Consider the following 10458-nt stretch of genomic DNA (forward strand, 5'->3'; position numbering starts at 1 on the left):
AGGAAAAGTGTGGAAGAAAAAGATGCACAACCAACCGAGAGAACCGCAGCCTTATGAGGATTGTCAAGCAAAATCGATTCAAGAATTTGGGTGAACTTCACAAGGAATGGACTGAGGCTGGGGTCAAGGCATCAAGAGCCACCACACACAGACGTGTCAAGGAATTTGGCTACAGTTGTCGATTCCTCTTGTTAAGCCACTCCTGAACCACAGACAACGCCAGAGGCGTCTTACCTGGGCTAAGGAGAAGAAGAACTGGACTGTTGCCCAGTGGTCCAAAGTCCTCTTTTCAGATGAGAGCAAGTTTTGTATTTCATTTGGAAACCAAGGTCCTAGAGTCTGGAGGAAGGGTGGAGAAGCTCATAGCCCAAGTTGCTTGTAGTCCAGTGTTAAATTTCCACAGTCTGTGATGATTTGGGGTGCAATGTCATCTGCTGGTGTTGGTCCATTGTGTTTTTTTGAAAACCAAAGTCACTGCACCCGTTTACCAAGAAATTTTGGAGCACTTCATGCTTCCTTCTGCTGACCAGCTTTTTAAAGATGCTGATTTCATTTTCCAGCAGGATTTGGCACCTGCCCACACTGCCAAAAGCACCAAAAGTTGGTTAAATGACCATGGTGTTGGTGTGCTTGACTGGCCAGCAAACTCACCAAACCTGAACCAAGAGGAAAATGAGAAACAAGAGACCAAAAAAATGCAGATGAGCTGAAGGCCACTGTCAAAGAAACCTGGGCTTCCATACCACCTCAGCAGTGCCACAAACTGATCACCTCCATGCCACGCCGAATTGAGGCAGTAATTAAAGCAAAAGGAGCCCCTACCAAGTATTGAGTACATATACAGTAAATGAACATACTTTCCAGAAGGCCAACAATTCACTAAAAATGTTTTATGAAGTATTCTAATTTGTTGAGATAGTGAATTGGTGGGTTTTTGTTAAATGTGAGCCAAAATCATCACAATTAAAAGAACCAAAGACTTAAACTACTTCAGTCTGTGTGCATTGAATTTATTTAATACACGAGTTTCACAATTTGAGTTGAATTACTGAAATAAATGAACTTTTCCACGACATTCTAATTTATTGAGATGCACCTGTATATTATGTAAACAAAAACATTTATTTTGGATGCGATTAATCGCGATTAATCATTTGACAGCACTAATAGAAAGGTTATCATTTTAATAGTAAATGTACAAAAAATGTATCAAAACTAAATAAATAAATACATAAAACACTTTGTAAAAATAAATAATTGAAAAAATTTAAATAATACAAAATAAGATTTAAATTAATCAATTAATTTAAAAAGAAGCAAATACATGATATAACAAATAACTAAAATATAAAGATATACAGATTAGAGTAAAGAATGTGTTATATTATTTTTAAATAATTATTAATTAATACATTAGTTAAAATAACAATATGAAAATATAATAATAATAATTTTAAAATAAAAATTGCATAAATAAACAAACAAACAATATTTATTGATTTATGTATGATTTGATTTGTATTTTAATTTGCTCAAATAGTGTAGGGGTTTTCAAACTGATGGCCAAAAGAGAGTTTTAGGGGGTCTATAGAAAAGTTTAGAGAAAAAAAAAAACAGTGCAAAAATTGTTAAACTAAACTAAATAAAATTAAAATAGATAAATAACTAAATAAAACAGATTAAAACAAACAAACAAGCTACTCCTCTCAGCTGGGAAGTCTTTAGATAGAGAGATCAATACTTCTAAAACTGACAGCACTGGGCCTCCGATATAAATATCCTCAAATCACAAAAATACAGATAAAGGTTAATGAATAAGCATACAGGACTCCACCTAAAACTGACAGGTTGCTGAGCTTGTTGCATAACTGTGTGCATATGTGATTTCAAAGCTCACTCCTGGAAGAATAAAATAGCATGTGGCAAAGAATATTTTCTATGAAAATATGAAATAACCACAGAGATCTTCAGATGAAAAACTCTGTTTATACTATACAGCAGATGGCCATTGAGGTTCTGTGATTAAATAAATGTGAGAGGAATTCTGTATAGCCTGCATGCATAACCTGTTTGGGAGGTTACACATAGTGAGACTATAAAAATGCCTGACGTACAACATAGTAGTTTCTGTTGGCTTGGAGAGAGGGACAGTAAATCTGGTTCACCTGTTTCACTCCCGGTAGGCTCTCTTTTACTTCCTATTTTCTTCATTTCATGGAATTATTTAAGAATCGATCTGAATCTGAATTTATTATCCATATATAAAGGCTGGTTTGTTTGTTGGAGCACTGAGCAATATCTTAGTTTCACATCACTTCATATTTTTCTTTTGCATTTCATTCCAAACTTGCCTGCATGAAAAGTATGTTGTTTTAGAGACTGCAAAATAATTGTAACTGTAACTGTAGTTATTATTAGAATATCAAATGAAAACTTTACTTTCAGTTTGTAATTGCATTTTAATCAGGACAAGGCATGTGTACATTATTTGTATGTCAAATTACTGATCGTAGTTCTCATTAATATCATCAAGTTATATGATGAAAAACTAATAGTTTCTCAAATTAAAATGCTCTGTAATAGACAGGTGAACATTTGCCATTCGTTGCCATCTTAACAAAGTTTTACAAGCACGTCTGTCCAGTTTAACAGCTCCTGTTACGTATTTAACAGAATGCCATGCAATGTCAGTAGGTGGACCCAACCTTAAAAACAGTCGAATAAAACAAAGCATTAGTCATATTTGACTTCCTTTTTTATCCTCTCTTTTTTCTTTTAAGGACACATACCACATACTACAATCATGCAGCACTGGATAATCTGCGTATTATTTTTGTTTCTCGTGTTCTGTGACGTCTCTACTCAAAGGAAAAAAAAGACAGTCCAAACTCTATCAAGAGGTATCAGTGAATTGCATACGCATAAACAGACCCAAATAAGTCTATTTTGATCTTATGCTATGGAAAACTGATCATAGAAAAATGTCTGCATTTCTTTCAGGTTGGGGAGATGATATCACTTGGGTTCAGACGTATGAAGAAGGACTGTCTAAAGCGATTGAAAAGTATTAAGATGCAATCACATTAAATGCCATTCTCACTTCTGTGTTATATGCTCAGATTTTAAATATCTGTTTTATCATAGTAAGAAGCCCCTGATGGTCATTCATCATTTGGAGGAATGTCAGCACAGTAAAGGTTTGCATCTTTTGCATTCTGCATCATCATCAGTTATGAAATAAAAATGTATAGATGAATTCTTTGTCGTAGATTCATGTAGAGCTTAAATAAATAGTTCACCCAAAAGTAACAGTTTCAAACCTGTATAGTAAAGTAGCAGGTGCACTGTTCCTTTAAATCAGGGTTTTCCATTTTTGCATGCCGTTGTTCCCCCGAAATCATCATCCATGAGTGAGGGACCCCATTCAATTTTAAAAGGACATTATACATTTTCTTGTGAAAAAATAAACAAAGATTAAATGATTAAATGTAAATATAATGTAAAATAATGTTAAATATTATTTAGAAAATATAGTTTTTTCATGTTTATTTAAAAATCCAATCAATTTTTAATTTATTTTAATCAATTTATTTTATTTTATTTTTTTTAATTTTTTTTACATTTTTTACAATGTTTTTCTAACCCTAGTTTTAAATCACAATCTGAAAGTAACAAGTGTTTGATCTGAATTACATGTTTGCATAAAATGCTATTGCATGTCAATGTATTAATCTCTTTTTGTACTCTATTTGCTTTCTTTTAGCTCTGAAAAAGGCTTTTGTTGAACATCAAAGTATTCAAAGGCTGGCCAAATCAGATTTCATCATGCTTAATTTAGTGGTACAAATATTATTATTATTATATAAAGTACATATATTCAGTAGACATTGAAGTGAGAAATGCATCTAAAACTGCAAGAATAAGCTAATGATCCCTGTGATTGTGATTTTCAGCATGAGACCACTGATACTAACTTGGCCCCTGATGGCTTCTATGTACCCAGGATCTTGTTTGTTGGTGAGTTTTCACATATGTGACCCCGGATCACAAAACCAGTCATAAGGGTCAATTTTTCGAAATTGAGATTTATACATCATCTGACAATATTTGGGTGAAATACAGCTATTTGAAAATCTGGAATCTGAGGGTGCAAAAAAAAAAAATACTGAGAAAATCACCATTAAATTTGTCAAATGAAGTTCTTAGCAATGCATATTACTAATCACAAATAAAGTTTTGATATATTTACAGTAGGAAATTTACAAAATATCTTCATGGAACACGATCTTTACTTAATGTCATAATGATTTTTGGCATAAAAGAAAAATCAATAATTTTGACCCACACAATGTATTTTTGGCTATTGCTACAAATATACCCCAGCGACTTAAGACTGGTTTTGTGGTCCAGGGTCACATATTTCCTGTTAAACAGTGCAATGTAATGACTTACCAAATTGGGATTACCAGATAATATTGTATAATCGTAACTCTGTAATTAATGGGATTTCTGCAATAAATATTGTGGTGTCATTAGGACAGTGCACAGTCTGGTGGAGCAAAAACGATTTTCAGATTTTTGAAATTCACACAGTACTATTGCAAAATGTTATTACAATTTAAAATAGCTGTCTTTTATTATAAATAATTTGAAAATGTAATTTCATTTCTATGATGGCAAAATTGAATTTTCAACCATTACTCCAGTTTTCAGTGGCAAATGCAAGAAATTTTATAATGTTGGAAAAGATTTGGTTACACTTTATAATAAGGTTCCATTTGTAAACTATATTTAATGCATTAGCTAACATTAACTAACAATGAGCAATACATTGTTACAGGATTATTTATTCATCTTTGTTAATGCTGGTTAATAAAATACAACTGTTCATTGTTAGTCCATGTTAGCTTATGTTGTATCATTAATAGATACAACGTTTAAACACATTTAAATATATATTAGTAAATGCTGGAATCAACATTAACTAAGATTAATAAATGCTTTAGAAGTATTTTTCATTGTTAGTTAATGTTACTGAATGTAGTTAACTAATGTTAACAAATTGTAAAAATGCTACCGATTTTTATTTATAATAAATGCATAAGTTTATATTCCTCAATAAATCCTGAAAAAAATGCATCATGATCTGAACAAAAAATATTAAGCAGCACAACTGTTTTCAACATTGATAATGATTCAGCATTGGTTAGATTCATTTCTGAAGGATCATGTGACACTGAAGACACTGGAGTAATGATGCTGAAACTTCACAGGAATAAATTACATTTGAAAATATATTCAAAACAGAAAACATTCTTTTTAACTGTAATAATATTTCACAATTTTACTGTTTTTATTATATTTTTGATCAAATAAATGCAGCCTTGGTGAGCATAAGAGACTTCTTTCAAAAACAAACAAATCTTAATTAAACCAAACGTTTGACATTGTAACTATTATATTATTATATCAAATGTTTACATTTGAAAGTATTTACAATTCATATTAGTAGGCCTATTTGTTGCACTACCTTAAACATCTGGTAGCCCCGGTTTCATATTCTCTGTGTAAAATATCATTTGAATTGTTTTTTGGGTTTTGGTGAGATTCATTCTTCTCCGTCTTCTCTTCTCTTCCACCCAGATCCGACACTGACTGTGCGAGCTGACATTGCTGGAAAATACGCCAACCGAATGTACACGTACGAGCCGAACGACATGGACTTCTGTGAGTGTCTTTCTGTCTAATGAGCTCCGCTGAGAGGCTCCAGCTCGATATTGTCAAGCTCTTTCTGACTCCCAACAGCAGAGCCGAGCTGTTCATTTGTTTATTCACACTCAACACATCCTCTGCTACTTTATATGCATGTCAATGTGCTAATGTTGAAAATTAATAATTGATTTACTACAGTCATTAGTTAGTCATGGCCCTTTCCTATATCTTTGTTTGTGCGCAGTGGCAGAGAACATGATGAAAGCCAAGATCCTGCTCAAGGATGAACACGGGGATCATGATGATCTGTGATGGATAGACGACAGCTTACCCTCTTTCAAGACTTGTACACAATATACAGGTTTCTTTGTGCAACTAACACTATTTAACTTTAAATAAAGTCTGTTAGTTGTAGTAATGCTTCAGCGTGCATTCCTTTAACAGCAGGAAATAGTGCAATGGTATGAAGGAAGAGGGAAACTAGGTGAAACAGTCAGGGTTTATCTTGCCTCTGGCTTCACTTGACCTTTAGGCATCACGAAGTGATCTACTTGACTAAGATCAGCAGGAATAAACAGTTGCTTGAATTGCTAAGTCCATTAACTAGTAAGCAAGGCAAATCCATCCTCCGTTGCACAAGGATTAAGAGGCATGACTTGTCTGTGATTTGTAAAAAGGATCAAGGAAGCAAAATAAGAATCAACATATGAGGCACAACAAGGAAGATTGCAAACATCTTCCATTATGCGGTGACACAGAGTAAACACTAGATGGCAGAACACACTGTGTACAGAAGCCAATTTCATAATGACCATCAATTTAATGCTCTAAATAAGCATAAGCTCCAAGTAAATTATAAGTATCAATTTATGAACTAATTTATTTATTAATATTAACACATTAGGCCTAATTAACAAGTAGTCTTCAGCAAATAAATATTAAATGACTGCCAAACAAAATTCGAATCGCAAAAGTGATGAACAAAATTGCAATTGCTGTGATTTCAGCAGCCTTATTTCTGGAACTATTTTTTTCCAAACACAATACAACCACTGATTTAAAGCAAGCAAATTAATTAATAAATAAAATTAAAACGATAGATAGATAGATAGATAGATAGATAGATAGATAGATAGATAGATAGATAGATAGATAGATAGATACTCAATGGACAGATGATAGATAGATAGATAGATAGATAGATAGATAGATAGATAGATAGATAGATAGATAGATAGATAGATAGATAGATAGATAGATAGATAGATAGATAGATAGATAGATAGATAGATAGATAGATAGATAGATAGATAGATAGATAGATTATTACAAAAATCCAAATTGCAAAATCGATACTCTGCTGCCTTATTACTGGAAGTAGTTTTCCTAAATCAACTAGCAAACACACTATAAATATTGATTTAAAATAAAATATAAAAGAAAGAAAGAAAGAAACAAACAAAGGAGCTTTTTATGAGTGAAGGAACTCATACATCATGAAGTATTATGACTGATGTAACTGAGCAATGATGCAATATACTCATTATTTCATAAGATGCAGAATTTAAAAAGTATTGCCAAAATATTCAAACAAGCAGACATATATAAGCTGCTTACAAGAGCACTGCTTTATGGGAGTGGGCAGTCACAGGTTTTTGTGACATTTGCTCTTTTCCAGTTATAGCGACTTTTCTGATTCTTGTAACTAGACTTAAAAAAAGAAAAGAAACATATCCTATGGAAGCATATATCATTACTTAACAACCAAAGCTCATGGTAGGTCTGTACAGTTAGTCACTACATTTCTAAAAACTAAATACATTTTTTTTTCTTTATGATTGGTACTGTTGCTCTCTATTCTTTAAAATAACGCTGCACAAACAAACTGTAGTCAGTCACTGCACATGGGTCATGTTGTCTAAATAAATGGTTCAAAAGTCAAATATCTGGCAATGTTAGACTAAGGTTAGAATATGTATAACTATTTTGGAGCATTTTTTAACACTTTAAAGAGATGAGCTTGGTGTTAAAAACACCACGATCTGCAAAAGGCATCTGCCAAATGCATTAATGCATTGCGGTGTGTCTGCTAGAGGTTTTGCTAAAGAGGTGGGCCTGAAGCTCAGAAAACGCTGGAAAAATTTCAACAGGATTTGAAAAAGCAGCTTTATGACTATGAGTCAGGAGTTGCTGAGTGTGCTGAATGAAGGGGAGGTGAGGTGACAGACTTTAATCCTGCGGCCATCCTCCTCCGGCCCAGGGTCACAGAGAGTAATGGAGCGGAGCAGGATGGTCATTCCTCCGCAGACAGAGTGAATTAATGCTGTACGGCTGGTTACGGCTCTGACTGACAGCCGCACGCTGGTCACACACAGGCGCGGGAACAGTCTTATTAACGCCACAGATGAGCACACCCTCTCACCTCACCAATAAGACTGCCAGCTCTAGAGCCGCTGTCAATACACACACACACAGAGAAAGCCCTTGACAAAGGACAGCAAGGATGGTCACAGTCAAACCAAAGAAATACGTACAAATAATAAATGTGTTTAGTGCTCACATTTTGAAGCATCTCGCTTATCGTTTAAAAATATATTTTTTAATCTTTAAAAAATATTTTTTTTAATCTTTAATGAAATTTTTTTAATCTTTAATCTTTAATGAAAAAATCTTTTACATTTTTTTTTTTTTTTTTTGTCATTTCTGGATCAAACATTGTAGAGCTGAGCACTGTAGTCAAGAAGAATTTTATTTTTATTTTTATGAATGTTATGGCATTTCCAGGCATGAAAATCGCAATTTTATTTTCTTTGTTCACATATTTCCCATTGAAACAAGAAACTTAACACCCCTATTCAACTATTCAAAGGTCTGGGGTCATTAAGTTTTTTTTGTTTGTTTTTTTGGCACAAAATAAATTATTATTTTTAATGCTCTAAATAAGCATAAGCTCCAAATAAATTATAAGTATCAATTTATGAACTAATTTATTCATTAATATTAAGTTTAACACATTAAGTTGTGAGTATTTTTAGTCTGTTATTCCAGAAGACTGCACATTTTAAATGTCTCAATTTGGCAAACTTCAAAGCTGAAAGACATGCACTACACTGTAAAAAAGAAAAAAAAAAAGAAAAAGTTGAGCCAACTTAAAATGAAGGCAACCAGCTTCAGCAGATTTTTGAGTTTTCTCAACTTGTCGTTTTAAGTTTATACAACAAAAATTTGAGAGTCTCCCACAAAAATAAGTTGCTGAGGCTGGTTGCCTTAAAATTTTAAGTTGGCTCAACTTTTTTTTTACAGTGTAAAAGCCATAAAACTTCAATTTTGAGGATCTCAAGAGGTATTTAATATTTCCAGGTTTTCTTCTGATGTAGTAATCCCCCAAAAAATTGTTATTTAGAGTATCCTGAATGAGCATGATACAAATTTAATTACAGTAAATAAATAAATAAATTGCATGATAACAAGTGAAACAACAAAACCACATTCAGTAAGTCCGCTTGTCTTAAAGCACATCCTAACAGAAATATGATTCATGTCCTCAGTGCTTGATACAAAAACGCACAGGCTCTTGTGACCTGCTGTATGCATCACAACAGAAAGCCACCCTTCAAACCTGAATGTCTCAAACAACAGCACATCCACACAACGGTTCAAGACGAATCCCATTCGTCATATTCTCTGGCAGCTGCTCTCACTCGGCTCTGCTGTGATATTAAGTACAGCACAACTCAGAAAAACTGTTGTATCTACTGTAGAAAGTGTATTTTTCCTGAAGGCCATATCACATGCTGTCTATCACATTATCTGCTGTGAACTATTCATTTCACGGTGAGAGACTAGTATTTGCACTGAGAAGAATCAATATACTCGGCCGTCTATATTAAGTTATTTTATTGGGCGAATACATGGCGATGGTCATGGATTCCGGAGGATGTTTTGGAGAGCTCTACTGTTACTCAAGGACAGATGTGAGACGCTCGCGCGTACAATCTGAAGGCCAACTTATTTCAAAGGCTGAGGGTTTCGAGAGCTTTACACTTACTCAAGGTTGACTTTGATTGTAATTCAAAAATGATGGGAAGGTGTAAATATATTAATGGAAGAATTGAAAAATATAAATACTAAAATCATGAAATAAAATATGTATAGTAAAAAAGAAAAATAAATTAATAATAAATTAAGCTATTTTATGATTTGAGATATAAAAAATAAATAAGAGGAAAATGCTATTTGCACGCCAGTAAACACTAAATAAAAAAGAAAATAATATACACCAGTCAACATTTGAAATGGATCAAAACCTTTCATCAACGTTGTCCTAAAACCTAAAACCAAAATGCAAAACTTGCATAATGAAAAAAAAAGACCACAATATAAAAATTAAAAATAAAATCTGCAATAAAAACAAACAAACAAACAAATATGCAAATATTTAAAATAAACTTTATAGTATAATGGTAACATTTTGTACAACAACATAATATACAATAATATTCTTGTAAAACTTGCAGCAATAATCTTTGGTTTCTTTACTATTCAGATATTTTATTTATTTATTTTTCTCCTGTGCACTAGCATGTTATTTCACACTACTGGCATTGGGGCATGTTGTCACAAATAATCATGTGTGTTGAATGTCCTGCAATAATGGTGTAAATAATTTTTTGTAGCCATCAAAGCTTGTATCTATACATAAATTCAATTTAAAACAAACTCACCCCAAGACATGTTTGCTGAAGT

General features: G+C 32.9%; 1 protein-coding gene across 1 annotated transcript; it reads left to right on the forward strand.

Annotated features, from left to right (window-relative positions):
- Window positions 1–2112: 2112 nt before the first annotated feature.
- On the forward strand, window positions 2113–6093 carry agr1 (anterior gradient 1). Its single transcript, XM_058787494.1, has 8 exons — window positions 2113–2179; window positions 2781–2900; window positions 3001–3064; window positions 3145–3197; window positions 3764–3840; window positions 3954–4017; window positions 5644–5727; window positions 5957–6093. Exons 2-8 carry the CDS (start codon window positions 2804–2806, stop codon window positions 6022–6024), a joined length of 507 nt encoding a protein of 168 aa, XP_058643477.1. The 5' UTR covers window positions 2113–2179; window positions 2781–2803; the 3' UTR covers window positions 6025–6093.
- The last annotated feature ends 4365 nt before the right edge of the window (window positions 6094–10458 follow it).

The sequence above is a fragment of the Onychostoma macrolepis genome, chromosome 09 (assembly GCF_012432095.1).
Source record: "Onychostoma macrolepis isolate SWU-2019 chromosome 09, ASM1243209v1, whole genome shotgun sequence".
NCBI lineage: Eukaryota > Metazoa > Chordata > Actinopteri > Cypriniformes > Cyprinidae > Onychostoma > Onychostoma macrolepis.